The following is a 20451-nucleotide window of genomic DNA, read 5'->3' as shown; positions in this document are numbered from 1 at the left end:
CAGCAAAAACTGTAAACAACGTGAAAGACCATTAGGGCACTGGTTGAATAATATGGTACATTAACACAAATGCGTACCACGTAGCTATTAAAAAAAGACTGAGAAAGATCTTTAAGTACTTGTATAGAGAAATTTCCAGGATCAGCAAGGTGCAGGAAAGGATACATGCTATGTTAGTATCTAAATAAGAAAAGCGGGGAAATACAAAGTAGAAATATCTATTCTTTTTTTTTTTTTTTTTTTTTTTTTTTTTTTGCGGTACGCGGACCTCTCACTGTTGTGGCCTGTCCCGTTGCGGAGCACAGGCTCCGGACGCGCAGGCTCAGCAGCCATGGCTCACGGGCCCAGCTGCTCCGCGGCATGTGGGATCTTCCCGGACTGGGGCACGAACCCGCGTCCCCTGCATCGGCAGGCGGACTCTCAACCACTGCGCCACCAGGGAAGCCCCACAACTGAGTTTTCATAAATTTAATAATTCCTGGCAAATTTATATCTTGTTAGTTTTGGTCTATAATTTCAGCCTTTGAGAACTCTTGAATCCTGAGTGTCATCTAACATACTGGCTAATTATCACTACAGGTTTTGAGTGCATTTATTAATTTGAGAAGCATGCTTCATATATTTAAAGTTGGTAATAAAAAAAAAAAAGTGCTAACCAGAGTAAGGGCAAGGCCAGAGCCCTGCAACTTATCTCTAAAGATCTCTCTTCAGGTTGACATCAACCCATTAATCAACATTTGGGGTTTGGTAATTTGAATGGACATATATCCATCTAACCGGACCTTACCCAGTGTACTTCTCTCTTGTGTCTATTAGGATAGGAAGAGGGATTATGTTCGGTGTCCTCAGGAAACCTAAATAGACTCATGTCTAGCAACCCCCCACCCACCACCAGTCTAGTAAACTTATAACAAAAGAAAACATGATTTGTGTCACCTGGGTTTTTTAAATTGAAGCTCTGCTGGTTTGAGGGTATGAGCCCTCTTTCCCAAGTACTTAGAAGCTCTCTTTTTGCTGTCCCAACAAGACTCTAAAACAGATTACTAATAAGCTCTAGCATCCAAAGCCACCTAACTGCTCTCTGCAAAACCCGACACATTTATCAGACTCCAGTCTTCTATCATTAACTGCACTTTTAAGATTCCTCAAAACCTATGAACAATAATTTCACAATCTTATCTGCATGTATTTTGGTACATCATTTATTTGACCCTGAAAATAGAATTAGATGCAATCCAATTAGATATTCTTTATAATCTCCTCAATTACTTTGAACTTAATCCTTCTTGATTTTGTCTTGACCTAGTTTTAGAGACAACAAAACATTTTTCCTTCTAGATACTTAGCAAACTCTCATTGCTTTCAAATATAATCTCCTGAAACGAGCAATTTATTTTGTAAGCCAAAACTATGACCATTGTTTTTCTTTATGACGTTCAATTTTAGAAATGGCATTTAAGATTTAACGATCTCATTAGCAATTAAAATGTTTCTTTATTGCTTGTTGGTGTAAACTGCGTTTTCAAAATGGAACAAATGTTTAACATGCTTTATGCAAGAATCAACTAATATTTCTCAACAAAGCATCACAAGATAATCAAAATGAGACAAAAGAAAAAAAAAAAACCCAAAACTAAAATTAGACACCAACGGTAGTCACTCTGAAAAAACAAAGCAATCCTGGATAACTATTACATTCATAGTCAAGATTATTTAACAGGCAGGCATCTAAGAACACTAAGAATCTTAACCAAATGTCTATCAATACCGCAACTATTACCATCATCCATCCATTCATTCAGCAATGAAGAGAGCTTACTATCTGTCAGGCAGTGCTCTAGGTGCTGAGGATATAAAGCTCCTTCCTGGAGTTTTCATTCTAGCAACATCATTCATACTAACCTTAACCAGCGCCAGAATTGCAAGGCAGTGTGCTAGGTATCTTTAACGATACACAAGAGATACACAAGCATTATCAAGTTTACCTTAAAAACATAAAAATGGCCACCTTCAACTAAATGCTGTGAGAAGCCGTTCCTAACGTCAGAAGATTTAGCGAAAGCTCCGTTTGACTGGCAAGCCAAATTTCGGGAGTGCTACCGACCATGCTTAGTGCGGGGAATAGTCTGAGAGCTTTTAGATATCCTCTTGCCTTACGCCTCAACCTTCTAAAGAACAATTCCTCTGGTAACAAACCAAACAACCCAGGACAGGCTCGGTAAGCGCCATGTGTCGGCAAGAACGAAACTAACCGCGGAAGTGCCTTTTCCTCATTCCTAGTCCCACCCTTGTTACACGGGTCTTCAGATTCCGAAGTCAGAGTACTCCAGATGTGGAACGATACCCAAAGTCTCAGGCGTTACCAAGGTAGGGACCGACACACTGCGAAATAACCGGAAAGACGTGGGTAGTCTTCGGTTGTACCGCTGAGCGTGTGCGCGCATAAGACCCCTGCCCTTTCTCCCCACCTTCCAGAAAGTCCCCGAACCCTAACCGCCCCTCACTTGGAGCGTCGCTACCTGCTCTACCGTCCGCGCCGGCCTCCCTGACCCGCTCCTGCGCCTCAGACCCTCTCCCGGAACGCGTCTCGCGGCCCCGCCGTCGCCCGCTAACTTCGATCTGCACCCGGGGGGTAGCGGAGGGAGGCGGAATCCGGAAAGAGAGACTCCGCCAGCGGATGGAGGCAGGTGGCCATACCCTAATCCGACCTCCAGGTACGCGGGACTTGAGTGGCGCTGCCCGCGGTCCGTCGGTCACTCACCCCTCGCCTGAGGCAAGCCCCTTAGCAACGTCTCTCCTTGTTGACTGCGGCCATCTTGGACGTGGAATGTCGGGGAAGCTACGTCATCGCGCTGCGTCCGGGACTGGAAATAAGCGACCGGAGGGACGCCTGTCAACCAATGAGAAGAAAGTAGAGCTCTCAAACGTGGAACGAGCCGCCAGTCTTCTCCTGGCCCCTCCCCGCGGGTCAGCGGTCACTGCGTGAGGGAGGAGGAGCCCACCAGAGGGCCCATCCCGTCGGAGAGAGGGAATTCGGGAGCAACCGAACCTGCTAACGGAACTTGGGCGCGAGAGGCGGGGCCCGGGGTGCCGGTCCTCCAATTAACGCCCAGGTATGGGCTCAGCCCAGCCAATTATGGCCCGGAACCTGGCGGGGGCCGAGCACGCCGCTCTGGCCCCGGAGCCCGCCGGCCCAATGGCTGGGCAGGAACCCGAGCGGAACGGTAGGGGGGCGGTGGGGCGGTGCCGCGCCCATGCGACTGAACCGCGAGCCAATGGGCGGCGGCGGCGGCGGCTCGGGGGCGGGGCCTGGGGCGGGCGGAACCGGGTTGGGCCGCGACGGCGGGGCCGTCTCAGGCAGCGGTCCCGCCCCCTCCTGTCCGGCCGCAGCCGCCGCCGCCGCCGCCTGGGGCTTGGTTGAGGTGGACTGTGGGTCCCGGCGGAGTGTGGCACCGCCGCCGCTGCGCGAAGGGGCAAGCGGGCAGGTGAGTGCCGGCAGCGGCCCCTCCGCGCGCGTGGCCTGCGGGGCAGACTCGCGTCGCAACCCCCCCACACCGCCCGGAGTGCTGCGAGGCTGCCCCCAACCCCGGCCGGCGCCCCTCGGCCGTGGTCCGGCCCGCGCCCCGCCGGCCGCTCTGGGCCCAGGGTGCAGGGGTCGGTGTGCGCCCTGGGGCCCGGCGGGCAGGGCTGGGTGCCGGGGGCCAGGCGAGGTCGGAGGGCGCCGCATGGCCTCTGCCCTCCGGCCCTCCTGGGGCGGGGGCGCGCTCACCGCTGCCTAGCGTCCCTTCCCGGCGGCCGTAGCTCCGTTCCCCGCTCTGCCCGCCCAGAGGTGGCAGCAGGTGCAGGAAGCGCCTGGCCCCTCGGCACCCACCGGGTGGGGCCGGGGTCGGTCCCTCTCGCTCTCGTCGGCTCGGCTCTGCGTGGGGCCGGCTCGCGCACCCGTTTCCTTCCTCTCTCCCTCCCTCTCTCCCTCCCGTCGTCACTCTGCTGCTTAGGCGAGGACGGTGTGGCTTTCATGTTCCTCTCTCCGAACCTCAGGTGCCCTCGGGGGTGCTCGGGGACTAGCCCCTGCTTCTCTCCCTCACTTTCCAGTTATAAAAACAGTCGTTGAAAATAGGTCATGTTTCTTCCCACGCGCCCTGGCCATCTTCCCCACGCTCCGTGCCCTACTAGGGAGAAGAATTCAGTGCTTTGGAGTTTGTCATTCCAGCATCAAACTCTTCCTCCTCGTGGCTCCAGCCTGGCGATGCAACTGTGTATCCTCTATCCCTAGTGTCTACTCGGGGGTGGGGTGGGGTGGGGTGGGGTGGGGTGGGGGGTGGGCGGGGGAGGAGCCGATTAGCGTTGGGCGCCCCTTGCTGCGGGGGGGAGGGGTGCTTACCCCTGCCGTGTGCTGACTGGTGTAGGATCACTTGGGATCCTAAATGAGGGAGGTGACGTTTTGCATTTCCAAACGAAGGAGGTGATGTTTCCAAAGAAAAAGTCCTTTTTAAAGTATGTTGACAGGTGAATTTTGCTTTTAAGAGCCTCCGAAGAGTTAACCCTTTAGTGATGGATCTGCACAGAGCTTGATTGTGGTGTGGTTACAACAGCCGTGTGCGTTCGGCAGAACTGGCAGAACTGGCCACTGAGAAGTTTGAATTTTGCCGTGTGTAGATGATAACCTCTTCCTCCCCGATTTTCTTCTCCAAAATGACCCTACTGCTATTTCAAAACTGAAGGAACCAGAAATAATTTTGGAAAGGTTTTTCTTACCATTTTAAATGAATGAATTTAACTTAAGAATATAGCAAAATAAACGCAGCTTTCCTCTGTACCCTTAAAATTTGGCAAGACTTACTTGAACCATGGTATATTGTATCCATACAGAGTCTACTATGTATGCAGTCTCATCTTAACACATTAGTTGCTGGGGCTGCTGTGATCGATAGTTTGGAAAAGTTCCAGCATTTTAAGGAGTTTTTCTCGGGCCTAGGAAAGCAATTTGAAAAGCCAAGTTCTCAGAGAGCCGCACAACAGCTTGTTATTGGGCTCCAACGGCCTGGGTTTTCCTTCTGCTAACCCTTCCTGTCTGCCCTCTTTTATATATATTCAAAGTTGTAAGTTAATGTCTGAAATGAAACTCTGGTCTGAACGAGTAAAATGGTTGCTGCTTCTCATCTCTTCTCCAGTGATCCCTGGAATAGGAATGGTGTTGGACTCGCAGATTAAAACATTTATGTCTATGTGTGCTGTAGAAACGAAAGTTTCTGTTCAATTCTGTCGATAGGAGTGCAATAAGATTGTCAGTAAGAAAGTAACACTTGCTGAACATTTAGGCCCCGTTTTCAGTGACGATTAAACCTTTGCTTTAGAAGCCACTGGAAACTGAGAGAGCTGTGAAGGTTGCACTGAAATAGTTTTCCATTCTAAAATTCAACCCCTGGAAAAGTGTTTTGTTCTGAGAGCTCTGATAACTGGTCAAAACCGTTTCCGTAAAACTTGCCGCTCTCGTGATCCAGGAGAGAATGGCAAAGGAGATGACAGCTGGAGGAGAGTATCTGCAGTACGCTGGAGTCTGCTCGCAGTAAATATTTAGCAGATAATCATTGAATTCAATGGGAACCAGGTACCTACTCTGTGGCACGTGGAATTTTAGTAAAAATATGAATGGAAACCTTACCTCCTGGCTCAGGGTTTCTCTTTCTTTTTACTAGATGTCAGTTTAGTTTGAAGCTTTCCAAGTCTCTCAAAATGTTTGAATTACAGTCTCCTTTTTTCTTATCACTAATCTGCAGTAGCTTTTAGAAATGTAACTAATAATACTGTATCTTTTTTGGTGTAGTTTGATGAATATCTATCACTGGGAGGTTTTTTTTATCTTTAGAAACTGGTTTGCCTTCTCTGGCTTCTGTGAGGAGTAGGGAGGAAGAGTTTCAAGTGTGTTTTCTCTTCTTGTACCTCAGTCCTCGGAGTGGGACCTAGATTTTGTTCCCGCACAAAGGAAATGGAGTCATTTATTACTATGGCATTAAACATTTTTAACAGAATAGTGAAGAGTGAATATATCTTTATTCTTATGGTACTTTGGAAGTTGCTTGTGGCCAGTTAATTTGTTTTCTCAATGAACAATAATTATATTTGGGCCCATTAATTTATCAGAAAGAATATTTTGATTTGCTGTGCATCCTTTTTTTCTTGCTACAGTTGAAGAAGTGTTTATCTTGGATATCAGTTCATTCTGAGTCATATTTAAGCACTTAAGGGTGTCAGATTAAGGATTCCTTGGCTTTTAAACTTTTCTGGTTTTCACTTTTGTTGCATATACAAGTGTACCTTACTTGGCAAAATTGACTTCTGTACTTTGGATTTCCTTATGTCATCTCATTTTCCTACTCAAAAAATTGGAGATTGTTAAATATTTTGATCTGCAAGTGTAATTTACATAATATTTATTCTCAAAGTAAAAATAAATTTCTAACAAAATATTAATATACATTTATTTTATTACAAAGGAGTTGAGACTTGTTTTTTTTTTTTTTCTAAGTCACTTTAATAGTCTTATGGGGAAAAAGTTGATTAACAGAATAGAATCCTTTTTGTTGTTAAATTCATTCAGTAACTCAAGCCAGAGATTAGCTGTGTAGACTCCATTTCCATTTGGGAGTTTCTTCTAGGTTTAGGAGTAAACAGATCGTAAAACCAGAGGTACTACACAGCTATTGATAATTTTCAACTGAAATATATTTGAATGGAAGAAAAATGATTCCAAATGATTATAAAATTCAAATACCAAAGTTAAGGCTTTGAAAATTTTTTTCTTATTCAAGTCCTTTCCAAGTCAAGTTAATTAATAATCAAGATAAGTCCAAACACTCTTGACTGGCAATGGAAGACAAGTCCAGCTCTGAAGTTAAGATTTTGAAAGGGAGCTGAGTGATACTGATTACCAAGCCAGAGTAACATTTTAACCTCTTACATGCGTAGGCTGAGTAATGGGGGTTCAGAGGGACGGCGGGCAGAGGGACAGGGCAGGAAAAAGTGCTGTCACTATTTTTTAGAAGGACTAAAAAATTGTCTAGCGAATTAGATAAGCAGGTGTCTACATAGAACTCTTAATAAGTATTCAGTATTTTAGCCTTATTACCTATCTACCATCCTGAATTTCACTTTCCACTTTGTTTACGATACAGTTCATTAGAACATAACAAGGTCTAAAAATTCTATGACCAAGTGGTTTAAAGGTTTCAATCTCAGAAAATAGGCCTGACTCTTCAGTATCAATAGTTTTCTTTTAAGCACTGTTAAGAGAAAGTAAGGGTTAGTGTTGAAAAATACTCATGAAAGTTGCCTTTATCATAAAATTTGGAAGTTTTGTTCATGTCCCAAATTTAAGCTGAGGCCACTCCTTTGTTTTTGGACGAGGCCAGCGTAATGACTCTATAGTTTTAAAAGGCCAAAGGGGTAAAAGCTTTACATGGTATGTTTTACAACTGCAAAGGAATACTGTTATTTTGAATTTCAGAGATAATGAACCTTCAGAGCCTCTCTAAGGGGGTTGGTTTTGCACTGAATCCATGAAATACTATTGGGCATCAGTGACGTTTGACATCAAGCTGTGCTGATGAGGCTCTGCTACCAACTGTCTGTCATGCTGCGTAAATTTATTAACCTCACTAAACTTCGGCTTTCTCATCTGTAAAGTGGGCATAATATCTTTCTTTGTCTAGTGTGTAAAATGCTTACCTCAGTTCCTGATAGAGGAAATGCCTGAGGATGCAGTTATGATGAAGACGGTCATGTTGGGGGCCTGCCCCAGGGCACACACAGGTTCAACAGCCCAGAAACAAACAACGTGACAGCATGAATAATTTGCATTTAGGTTCCAAAACTCAGTTGTTTAATGTAGCACATGTATCTGGCTGAAGGTCAGTTTACGTAACAAAGGGTGTAGTTGGTTACCACCTTATCCTCAAGACTGTGGGACCACGTCTCACTTATCCCTGCATTTCATATTAGATACTCAAGCAATGTGCACTGAATGCAAGCATGAATTGACTCATTCACTTGGCTGGTAGAAAAGTAAGGCAGTGTTAGCTATACTGACCTTCCTCGAGTGATGATGGGGTTGCATCCTGATAGCATGTTGAAAATATCCTTGTCGAAAATGCATTTAACATACCTAGTGTACCAAACATCACAGCTTAGCCTAGCCGACCTTAAAAGCGCTCAGAACACTTAATTTGCCTACACTTGCGCAAAATCATCTAACACAAAGCCTGTTTTATAATAAAGTGCTGAATATCTCATGTTATTTTTTGAACACTGTACTGAAAGTGAAAAACAGAATGGCTGTCTGTTCAGAAGGGTTGTAAGGGTGTTCGTTGTTTACCCTCATGCTCCGTGTAACCGTCGGGGAGCTGAGGCTTGCCACCACTGCCCAGCGTCACCAGAGGGTATCGCACTGCATATCACTAGCCTGGGAAAAGATAAAAATTCAAAGTTTCGGGCTTCCCTGGTGGCGCAGTGGTTGAGAGTCCGCCTGCCGATGCAGGGGACACGGGATCGTGCCCCGGTCCGGGAAGATCCCACATGCCGCGGAGCGGCTGTGCCTGTGAGCCATGACCGCTGGGCCTGCGCGTCCGGAGCCTGTGCTCCGCAGCGGGAGAGGCCACAGCAGTAAGAGGCCCACGTACCGCAAACAAAACAAAACAAAACAAAAAATTCAAGGTTTCTACTGAGTGTGTATGCGCTTGCACTATCTGTATTAAAGTTGAAATATCCTAACGTGAACCACGGTAAGTTGGGGACTCATCTCCTTGGGTTGAATTTGGCAGTGGAGAGCAAAGCACTTTGATAACCATACCTGCTACATAACATTAGATATCTTTATTTTAAAGATGTTCAGGCTTGAGGGTTAACATAGATAGCCCCAGAGGTCTCTTCCAAACCCGATGTTCCACAATTCTAGAATCTAGAATCCTTATGGGAGGAATGTGGGTGGTTTGAAAGTAATTTCTTGACAGATTATAACTAGCTGTTCCTTCACCCTTAACATTTTTCTTTTTTCTTTTAGAAAACTATAATAGGAAATGGTTATTCATGATACTGAATGATTCTTTGCTTTATGAAGAGTTTGTTTTGCAACTTCCTTTAAATAGGAGGCTCATTTTAAGTGTATTTACAACTTAATTCAATAGTTTAAAACTAAGACTATTACGTATTGAAAAGTCAATCAAAGATGGTTTAAGCGTCTCTAAAATTATCATGTGTATTAGTGGAAATATAGCAAAAACATTGTAGAAAGCAAGTTTAAATCTCAAGTTTGTATATATCTATATCTATCTACGTATCTATCTATATATGTATATATGACAGCCCAGATTGTTCTGTATAAAGACTGAAATTTTAATTACATGCAGCTTATAGGTCTACATTCATCTTGGTATGTATGTAGCTACTGAGTTGAAACTAATTCCATCATCTTGCCTGTCTGCTTGCCCTGACTTCTTGGTACTTTTGAGCTGTGACACATCAGCGTCTCCTTTGATAGAGATTGGAATGATGGGTGCTAGTTAGCCGCTTGAACCTGTATAAGTTAGTAAGGCTTGACCCTGTTACTAGATCCTGCTACTGTGCAAAGAGAGGGGTTTCCAGTATTTCAGTTAACATGGTACCAATGCAAGGACCATGTATGCTTCATCAGTTTTTGTAGGAGAGAGACCTTAGCACAGTTAAATGCTTTTCAGTTTGGGAGTGCTTTCATTTTCCTAGGCCATCATCCTGTAGTTTGTGTATTTAATTCAGAATGTAGTCATCTGATCCTAATGGCCTGCGAAGTATTTTAGTGAGATTCTTTTCTCCCTCCAAAAATTAGGCAGGCTTCACTCTCCCTTCAAGTCCATTTACAGCTGGGAGCCTGAGGTGGGAGGAAGCCCTAGGACCATTCTCTCCCTTAGTCAAACCAGCTGTAAAGTTGGGAAGATGGAGCATACATTGAAAAACAGATGCTGGGTTTGAGCTAAGGTTTTCTGGGTAAATTGTCAAATAAGTATAATCAAAAATGTTTATTCTAGTTGTATTTAGTTGAAAGCAACTCAAGAATATCGCAAATATACATTCATTCCGTTTAGAATTTTGGGGGGAAAGAAAAAAAATACCCACACAGCTGAATTCCATCTCAGTCTGTTCAGTAGGTGTGAAGTATGCTTTGTAAAAATGGGTTAAGTATCCCCCTCATCACGCCCACCACCCCATCAGCCAAGTTCCTTAAATGCACTGTGTTCTTATTTCTCGTCACCTAGGCAGATTGTGTATGAAAGAATCACTTCACTGGTCAGAAGTGGTTGTTGATTACAGATGACACTTGCATATTAGTCAGCAATTTAAATAATAATTGAATATGCCATCTATTTTACTGTTTTCTAAAGTTTGTTGTATCTCTTAGGTGGAGAGGTTGTTGATGGACTTGCTAAATAGTTTATGGTGTTATAAAGAGCCAGATTTTGAGGATTTTGTAGATTTTTAAAATATCTTCATGGTGAAGCAATGTAGATATGTGTGGAACTCTTAGCTTGCTGTTTCTTTTTATAGATGCCCCTTCCTTTGAAGGACTGTCACTGTAATTGTTTACTGTAGAATCCTTTTGCCTGTCAATCCTATTGCTTTTCTGCATATTATTTTCTTTTGTCTTAAGTATTGTTTAAGTCCTTTTTTTACTGTATATTTGTTTCCCCCAGATAATTCATTAAGAATTTGGAAATTATACCTGCTTTCGATGTAAACTTTGGGGGAGAAAAATCTTTCATTTAGCATTGTACTTTTGGCTAAAATTTGGAATTTAACTTTGTGTGTGCATACACGTACCTAATTTAGCACATCTTTGTATTTTTCTAATATACATATTTGAAATAAATGTTGAAGATAAATATTTGGTCTTTGTAGGAAGTTGATGAATTAAACTAATAGGTAGTGTTTTTCCACGGAGATCACTAAGAATATTCAAGACGCCTATTTGGCTCTTTCATTTGTTGAAACTTGGAATCTAGCCCCGGATTCAGCTGAACTCACAATGAAAATTATTCATTGTATGTAACAAGTTTTTGAATCATAAATGAACAGGGTAGGTAGTTATTTTAAATCCATGAAGTTAGGGAAATCTTTGTTAGCTAAAAAAGGCAGAAGGGGGTTGAGTTTAGGAAACCACTCAGCCTGGATTCTAACACTTTCTCAGACTGAATCGTAACATCTAGTCCTTCTTCTTTACCTGTACTTTATTCCTTACCCCTCTCTGGTTACTTTGCCCGCACATTTTAGGAGTTATCCAGGCTGAGTCCAGGGTCCTCACCTCCTCATCCTTGAGGCCCGCAGGGCTGGCTGTCCCTCATCTGGCTGTGGTCATCTTCTGCAGCGGCCGATGTGGTCCTGGCACGTGGATGCAGGAGACCTTGTTTAGTTGCGAATGTGCTGGATGTAACACAGGGTTTCAGGTTGAAGCCGTAGGTCTGCTGCTTGTTGGCTCTGGGCTCTTGGCCAAGTCATAGCCACGCCTGAGCCCCCTGCCATGCCAGTGGTCACCACTGGCCTCTGCAGGCTGTGGTGGGAACGTGTCCGGCCAGTGCAGAGAGCCGTTACAGATGCTCGTGCCCCCAGTCACAAGTGCCCCTGGAGCTTGAAGTTGTGCTTGAGTAGCAGCTCTTCCATTTCTATTGGAAACGGACTTATTCCTGCTTGGTTGTTTTCTAAGAGACCAAAAACACTTTAAAAAATTAGTTTGTGTTTATTGGAGAGATTCTATTATGAACTTTAATATCTTAAAGCTTTTCTAACAACTAACTACGGTTTCCCAAAGGAAACTTTTTTAAATGTGAATTTTATATGTGTACATTTATGTTTTGACTTTTAAGAGTCCTCCTAGTTCTTAGAAGGAGTAGTTAAGTGTTAAGTGAATGTCTCATTTTGGCTGCTGTTCTGTCACTGGTGGGAGAACGTATCACAATGGTTCCTTGCTGTATAATCTCACTATCGTGATGGGAAATAAATCTTACCCGTAAGTAACACTAGTAAATTCAAATAAGATTTTCCTTCATTCAACAAATATTTGACCCTCAACTGTGTCCGTGGCACCATCCTAGACCCTACAGATAATTTAAAAATGGAAGCTTTGGGTTTTTTCTGCCACAAGACAGAAACCCACACCAGTGGGTGAGGTAGGCACATAAATGATGTCAGCTACAGCGCGTGAGGCCGTGGAGGCTCCAGGGCTGAGCTCTGCAGGGTGTGGAGTGGGGAGGGGGCCGTCGGTAAGCTGGGGTTTGAGTCAAGACTCAGACACCTTCACCAAGGGCTGAAGGCACGTAGGCCGCAGAGAAGAGGGAGCGTGTGGCTCAGAGGATGGCATGGCGCCGAGGGGCTGAGGGAGCTGTCAGAGGGTGGCAGGAGGGCCTGATGCTTTGTGGGTTGAAAAGAAGTAAATGCGGGGCTGCCACCTTTGAGGTACTTTTACGGGGGGGTGTCACACAAATGCGAGAAGGAAGAATTGGTGCCAAACCATATCGAATCCAGAGGCAAATGAATCTTATAGACATTGACGTCTGTAAAGTTCAGAAAAACGGCTGCTGGGCCATAGAACTGGGTACAGAGAACCCCCGCCCTCCAGAAACGTTAGTTCTTCAAGTACACACTTAAGGCTTGAGGACCTGCCTCTGATTCAGTGCGCCGGGGGCTGAGTAATTAGGAGCTCCGGGACAGTGGGTCCAGGTGACTGGAGGCTTTCCTGGGTGAGGTCACCGTCAACCCGGTTTCTGGGTAGAACAGATTAAGAGCGGGTCTGGACCTAGGGTCCTGTACCCCAGGGAGGTACATCCCCTGGGGAGAAGGACAGCCATCTCCCTACCCCTCCTTAATTGAGAAGCGAGTTAATGCCTACTGGAAGATTCTTACTGTCTAACCTGGGCAAGCTGCTTTCTCTCTTTAGGGCTTATGTCCCTGTGGGAGGGAAACAGTCCAAAGAGAATTCCAAAAGACTGATCTCGAGGTAAGCCAAGCCTTTAGCATCTGTTAATCACCTTGAACTTGACCCGTTCTTACTGATTTGCATGGAAGTGAGGGCTGCCTGGAGGAGCCTGGAATTTCCTCAAGGCCATGGGGGACATTTTGACTGAGTATGTGAAAAATTTTGCCAGGAGGAGACAGGGGTAGCTTTATTTCAGAAAAAGGGGGGAACAAGAGCAGATCCTAGAGCTGTGTTGTGTAAGGGGTGATGGGAAGAATAAAGCCTGGCAAGTAAAATGGGGTGAAGCAGTGAAGGGCCCTGAGGGCTGTGCTGGGGAGGTTAGGGGTCACCTTAGAGCCCTGGAAAGACCTTGTGTGGAGCGAAAGAAGCCTATATGTTGTCTAATTTCATGTGTATGAAGTTCAAGGACAGCTGCTCTCCCAGGTGCTAATTTCCTGAAGTGTTTTGAAGTTTCACCTGTGTTGTATATCGGTACCTGTTACTCGGTGGGGGCAGATTTAAGTGGCAGGGGTGGCCTTGGGCAGGGAGAACGCAGGACACTTACAGTCCAAGCAAGAGGTGAATTCAAGACGAGCAGGTGGCCAGAGATACTCAGGGGTGTTACCACTTGGCCGGATGTTGTCGGTGTCGGGTCTGGAAGACGTGTCCGCCCTTCTGCTCCCTGCGGAGCCCTGTGCTTTTGCTCTGCATGTCACAGAAGCAGTGGGGCAGTGGCCGAGCACAGGCTTTAGAGTCAGGCAGACCCGAGTTCTAAGTGCACCTCTAACCTTGGACAAAGATGGAGGACTTCACCTTTTTGAGAATGTCCTCTCAAAGCTGAGGCTAATACCTACTGATTAGAGTGTCCGGGAAGATCGAATGAAGAGATGATCTTAGCCCAGTGCATGGCAGAGGTTACAGACTGCACACAGACAGGGTCACTACGGCTGCTGCTTTAATTTACGATGGTTATCTCAGGACAGGTATCTAGATGCCAGAGAGTCATGGGAGTTGGAGGGATTCCCGAGGGAAGACGTGGGGTGGGGAGGGGAAAGGGGCTGCAGCAGAGGGAAGAAGCCTCTTGTAGCCCTCGGGTCCTCGCGCTGGGGGCGCTGGCGTAGCGGGGGCGCGGCTGCCTTGGGTTCACTGTGCCCCAGGCCTGCTAAGAGGAGGGAAGGGTCTTGGAGTTCCTATCTGAGTGATGTTTTTGAGTTGTTTGGCGCCTAACACACAGAAGGTTCCGCTGGCAGGGAGAGGCCGGCCAGCCCATCTCTGACGGCGGGCTTCGCAGTTCTTATATTTGGAAGTGTGATTAAAGCCCTACTGTCCAGGCTTACTCGTAGTCTTAGTTGTTTTCAGGTCAAGTTCAGTGGTCCTCCGCAGAGATGCTGTTGGTAGATGTGGAGAGGGCCTGGTGCCAAGAAGAGCGGCAGGTGCTCCGTCCAGGGCTCTCAGCCGTGAGCGAGTAAACCCGGGAGCTTCCTTCTTGTTTAGTCCTTGAGCTTAAGGAAAGGTGCTTAAACCATTCCCCCGCCTGCTCCCCCCACCCCACACTTTTTTTTTTTTCCTTCTGCTTTTGATCTCAAAATAACTAATTCTCTTCGCTGCCGAAGTTTTAGGTATTGTTACCTGTTCACTTTTGTTCCAGGGTGCCTGGCACTATGTGTTCCACTCTTGTGGCTTTTTAGATACGTAAGTTACAAAGTATACTTCATGCATCAGATGCATCAGAGAAGCTGCATAAGATAGCCCTTTAATAGAGTGCTATTTTCTGTTGTTTTAGCATGGCCTGTATTTGCATGGAGTCATTGCAGTGGAATCAGTGATCAGCTAGGCTGTGGGAGGATATGCGTTTTCAACCTTTGGTCCCATCACAGCTCTCCACACCACAATAGTCATTTCTCTTTGTAAAAAACAAGTAGGTCAGAGTTTGCCTTTTGGTTCTCCCTTGAGATTAATTGTAGCTTGTTGGCAAGGGGTCCGTGGAGCGTCAACGTGGTGTGTGGTATTCATTAGTGTGTGGATGGCTCCAGTCGCTTCTCTGGGGGGATCTCTCTCCGTCTTCCTGGGTTGTCGTCCTCAAGCGCTTCTGTCTTAGGAGGAATGCTGAGATCAAAGTCCTCGGGCAACAGTTGCAGCCCTCCTGCAGCTGGGGGTCCTCCGTCCCACCGCTCCCCACAGAGGCCTCTCCACCTGGGGTGCTGTGCCCCCTGCCTTGCCTTTGAGTTGCCCACCCTTTCTTCATACATCCCAGTCCCTTTCTTTCTTCAAGACACATCTCCTGACTCACTGCTATAAAATGTTTTCAGACAGATGTTACAGACATCTCTGCCCAGTGTCCATCGGTGCATCCCCTGTCCCACTGTCTCGTCTGCTTGTGGCATATCCTGGCCATTTCTTATGTGTTAGACCGTTGAGGGCTCCAGGGTGGTTGAAGTGCCAGACTGGGAGGCAGTGGAGACCTCTTTCGAGGGTAGGGTCTGCTGTCGACTTCCTGTGAAACCCTGGGCAAGGATTTTCCTTGGAACAAGATGAAGGAATTGAATTAGCTCTCTGAAGTTTCTTTGATCTCTAAAATGTCTTCAGCATTTGTCTAGAGAGTCTAATCTGTTGCTTATGATATAGTTACTCTTTATGGGAAATTATTCTTTTAAAGCAGAGGGAGGAGAGACTATATAGGTTTTTGTGGCCATGTGATAATTTGTGATACATGAATGTAGATGTAACTTCTATCTATGTAGTATCACAGAATACTAGGATATACAGTGAAGTCTATGTAATTTGAAAAAAGTTCTAGAGTAAAACTTGCTTCTACTATAGTTTTTGTAGGTGGAAAGGAATGAGCTTTTCTTCCAGAGACAACAAAGCAGGTTCTTTTTTTCACATTTGAGGGCCTCCAAATACTAGTATTTGTTACACGTTGCTTTTTCTGGAAGGAAACTTCAGGATATGGCACCTTTGAGGTAAGATCTTCATGTCTCAAGGCTGAGCTGCTGCTGTGCCACATTTTATTACTCAGTTTTATTCTTTGGAAATGTAATGCTTTTCTCTTTGTTTTTTCTTTTTCTTCTCCGTAGTCAGAAAATGGGTAAGAAGAGTCGAGTAAAAACGCAGAAATCAGGCACTGGTGCTACAGCAAGCGTGTCCCCGAAGGAAACCTTGAACCTAACCAGTGAGCTGTTGCAGAGTAAGTCTCGGCTCGGCCTTCCCGCCTCTGTGTGGGACACGTGTGTCTCTCTCCTCACACCCCTGCACCGCATGGGGGTCCCTGGTCTGGGGAGCAGGCGGTGAAACAAGCTTGTGTTCAGGCCCCAGCTTGTTTAGCCATGGGACCTGGCACGTTACAGATCTTCCCCAGCCTGCAGCTTCCCTGCCTGTAAAAATGGAGGTACGCTACCAACAGGTTCCAGCAGGTAACTTTTACCTAACAGGTACGGTACTAACTGTAACTCTGGTTAAGGAGGCTTGGACGACAGGACGAATGAATGTAGAGCTGCTACAGCATAACCACCAGCCGCCTGCACCGGTGGGCCAGGCCGAACTCCACTGCTTTTTTTTTTTTTTCCCCCCCCACTGCTTTTTAACAGTGTGGCCTTGGACCAGTTCCTTAACCCTGCTGAGTCGCAGTGTTTGCATCAGTAAATAGAGTGTCTCGAGCCCCATGTGAGCTATGGCACGTGGAGGTTGAAGGTCATTGGGCCGTGAAGCCAGAGGTGAGCGCAGCGTGCCGCTCAGAGAGCAAACCGTGGGAACTGGGCTCCCTCCCCTTTACTTTCAGTGATTCGTAATAGTTTTCCAATGTCACATATGGAGGTTATCCGTTCTTGGTTCTAGGAAGTTAAATATCTGTTAAGTGCCGACACTTGCTTTAGCAAGTTAGTGTAAACTGGTAACTTCTTTTTTTAAATTGTGAATTTAAGTCTGTGCTCTGTATGTTTCAGATTTAGCCGTGGTCACTCGATTAACTCACTACGTTTGTCTCGTTTTCTTGGCCCCTTATGTTTAGATGATGTGACAGGCTAACCCCCCAATAAAAATTCAGCTTTCGTTCCCTGACACAGGCAGGCAGGCAGCAACCAAGTCAGGGTCAGGCCCCTCCCCGAGTGCTGCCGTCCTCCCCTGTGGGGTACCCCCCAGAAGGTGAGTGTGGGCTCCCACAGAGCACGGCTGTGTCTGCCCCTCCCCACCTGTCTCTCCTGCTAGACTACAGGCGGCCTCAGGACAGGCTCCTGTATTCTGGGGCCTCAGTCAGTGTTTGTTGATGGAAGAGTGAAGTCAGACTGGTTAACCTAAGTTATGAGTCAGTGCATAACTAGTTATTGTTCATTATTATTAATTTTTAATTAATTTTAATTGGAGCATAGCTGCTTTACAATGTTGTGTTAGCTTCTACTGTACAACAAAATGAATCAGCTATACCTATACATATATCCCCTCTTTTCGGATTTCCTTCCCATTTAGGTCGCCACAGAGCATTGAGTAGAGTTCCCTGAGCTATACAGCAGGTTCTCATTAGTGGTCTATTTGATACATGGTATCAATGGTGTATATGTGTCAGTCCCCGTCTCCCAGTTCCTACCCTCCCAACCCCTGTTGATTATTTACCACATCTAGTCTTCTCTTTGGGGAACAAAGGGGGCCAGGAGGTTTATCAGGAATGTGGTCGGGGTCTCTCTCTTTAAACTGATACTTACTGTCTTAAAAGGTCAGGGCTGCTGACAGGCCGGGTGCCCAGGGTGCAACCTTCCACCGCCATGGCTCCGGTCTTGGCGGTAGGTCTTTCGGTTTTGGCCCGACAGAATCTTAGCTTCTTTTTTAGCGGCAACTGTGCCATCTCTTTTTGTAACTCCCCCAGAGTGCTTATTATAGAGCCTTACACAAGGATGTGAAATGTTTGTTGACTGATTGTCCTTATGTCCAATTTAACTGGTTCCCTTAGGGAGCCATTGTTATGGAGTTTAACTAGAAAAAAATGTTGACTCTTAATATACCTTCTTTTCACCATCCACAAGAGTTTTCAGGGAAATGTTTTGCATTTTAGCTTAGCTTTTTAGATTCTCCTGTTATGAGTATTCTGAGGAAAATTGATCAGAGCAGCAAGAATGAGGTAGATGCAAGTTAGGTGCTCACACCTGTGTCCTGTGGTCACAGTGTAATATGTGGCTTGGGTGGTTTCAGAGGGTTTACGTGCTTTAAAAAGTACACCTGGTTTATGGGCTTCCCTGGTGGCACAGTGGTGAAGAATCCGCCTGCCGATGCAGGGGACACAGGTTCGAGCCCTGGTCCGGGAAGATCCCACATGCCGTGGAGCAGCTAAGCCCGCGAGCCACAACTACTGAGCCTGCATGCTTCAACTACTGAAGCCTGCGTGCCTAGAGCCCGTGCTCCGCAACAAGAGAAGCCACCGCAATGAGAAGCCCGCGCGCAGCGACGAAGAGTAGCCCCCGCTCGCCGCGACTAGAGAAAGCCCGCGCGCAGCAACGAAGACCCAACGCAGCCAAAAATTAAATATAAATAAATAAATTAATTAATTAATTAAAAAAAAAGTATACCTGGTTTATACTTCTCACCTCTGTCATCACGGTTATATATCTTTTGTCCTTTAAAAATAAACCAACAGCAACAACAAAACCCAGATCCTTTTTCTTCTGAAGACTAACAGGTTAAGCTGAAAGAAATGTTTGGGTGCCATGGTTTTTGTGTTACAGAATGCAGTAGTCCTGCCCCTGGCCCAGGAAAAGAATGGGAAGAGTATGTGCAGATCCGGTCTCTAGTTGAGAAAATACGAAAAAAACAAAAAGGTAAATTTCCTCAGATGATCATCACATTTTAATAACATCCTGTGGAAACCTGGCATAAGCAGAGAGGCTTTGAGAATGAAGGTCTCAGCATCAACCCTCAGGCCTCCGTGCCTGTCTGGATGGTGGTTGTAGAAGGGTTCCTAGATATTGGGAGGGAAACTGCATTGGGAATCCATCAGGATTTTCCCCATTTTTGAGGTGCCGTTGCTGCTTTGGAAGGGGTAAAAATGTTGAGCTTCAGTGGGGACAGTTTTTCTATCTGGGGACTAAGATGGTATAACTTTCATTTATTTTTATCTTATGAAATACTTATTTAAATTTGTTTTTGCATCCTGTGTTTCCTTTAGGGTTTGAGGTCAGTGCATGGTGTTGTGTGGTCAACACACAAATATATACGGATTGGTTAATGTCTTGTCATGATTTACAATGAACTCAAATATGTCTTGATTTAATAAGAGATGTAGTTATATTTCTCAAGCTGTGTTTTTCCAGGGTGTATTCAGTAGGCATCTTAATGATTCTCAGTCAGGCTGGCAATGGGGCCAAGTGTCAATTCGGAAAAGCGTATTCAATATACCTATTGTTTTTGTGCTGTAAAGCACAAAAAGTAGATTTGTATGCAGGCCACACGGAAGGTAGAAGGAGAAAACATAATAAGGAGCCTGCGTTCAGAAAGACAGTTTGTTTTGTATTTGCCCTCTTAGGGAGTAGTTTTACCGTTCTCCCGTTCTCCCGTGTACATCTGCAAACATGCAGTCTTTAGGTTAGATAGTCTCAAACCCTCAATGGGGACGGGTTCTTTTATAATGTGTTAATTTGCATTAAATGGTAGATTGTGCTAATCCTGGCTCACCAAATTGGTTGCTGAAAAGTTTTTTTATATCCTGAGTTTCTGTGCTGAGAAGAGACCGTTTACTATAACTGGCACTGAAGTTAGAGCATTCACTAGTTCTCAGTAAGGGAAGAGTAAATTCTGTTTTAGAGTATCCCTAACAAAATCCGTTTTCTCCATTTAACAGGTACCTTTGCAGACCTAGCCTGGCACGGCCCCAGGCCAGGCAGTCCTGCTTCACAGATCTAGTTAACCATGAATTGTATCTTGGGGACATGGCCACAGGCCCTGGGCTGGGTTCTGTGCCCAGCACCTCATGTGGTTGAAGTTCCTGTTCCTCTCCCTTTATTCCTCAAAAAAATAATGATTTTTCCTGTGCATGGCTTTTCATCTTTTTTGATATTTCAAACGTGCTGAAAAGTGCCAAAAATAACACCTAAGCAGCTACTATCTCGATTGGATACATGCCAGAGTCTTGTCGGTTCAAGTTCTTCTTTCCTTCCTTCTCACCTACTTGTCCGATCTCTTCCCCTCCCTCCGTGCTTTGATTGGTTCTTATATTTGTTTTTAAGAAATTAGGCATTTCAGGCACAGCTGAAGCCCCACACTTCCATCCCACTCTCTCCCCTCCCCTCCCCCTGGGGGGGGTTGTCTTTACAGTGAATGTGTTTCTGCTTCATGTATAACCCCATACAAATAGATGGTAGTAATTGGTATTTTAACAATTTACGTAAATGGCATCATACCACTGGACTTTCAGAAAAACAGTGTTAAGTTTTGTGTTTCACTTACAGTGATACATAATAGATGCTGCTCATTTAAGTTGCTGGACGAAATTCAGAGCG

At 45.5% G+C, this 20451-nt stretch overlaps 1 protein-coding gene across 1 annotated transcript in view; it reads left to right on the top strand.

The window, feature by feature from the left end:
- Window positions 1–3389: 3389 nt before the first annotated feature.
- The window catches only part of SETD3 (SET domain containing 3, actin N3(tau)-histidine methyltransferase), a 71379-nt gene continuing 54317 nt past the window's right edge, over window positions 3390–20451 (top strand). The window contains exons 1-3 of the mRNA XM_079699654.1: window positions 3390–3485; window positions 16051–16160; window positions 18682–18774. Coding sequence (XP_079555780.1) covers window positions 16058–16160; window positions 18682–18774 — 196 coding nt within the window. The 5' untranslated portion in view covers window positions 3390–3485; window positions 16051–16057. The remainder of the gene's footprint in view (window positions 3486–16050; window positions 16161–18681; window positions 18775–20451) is intronic.

The sequence above is a fragment of the Hyperoodon ampullatus genome (genome assembly GCF_949752795.1).
Source record: "Hyperoodon ampullatus genome assembly, chromosome: 3".
Lineage (NCBI taxonomy): Eukaryota > Metazoa > Chordata > Mammalia > Artiodactyla > Ziphiidae > Hyperoodon > Hyperoodon ampullatus.
This window is presented reverse-complemented; position numbering and strand designations above follow the sequence as displayed.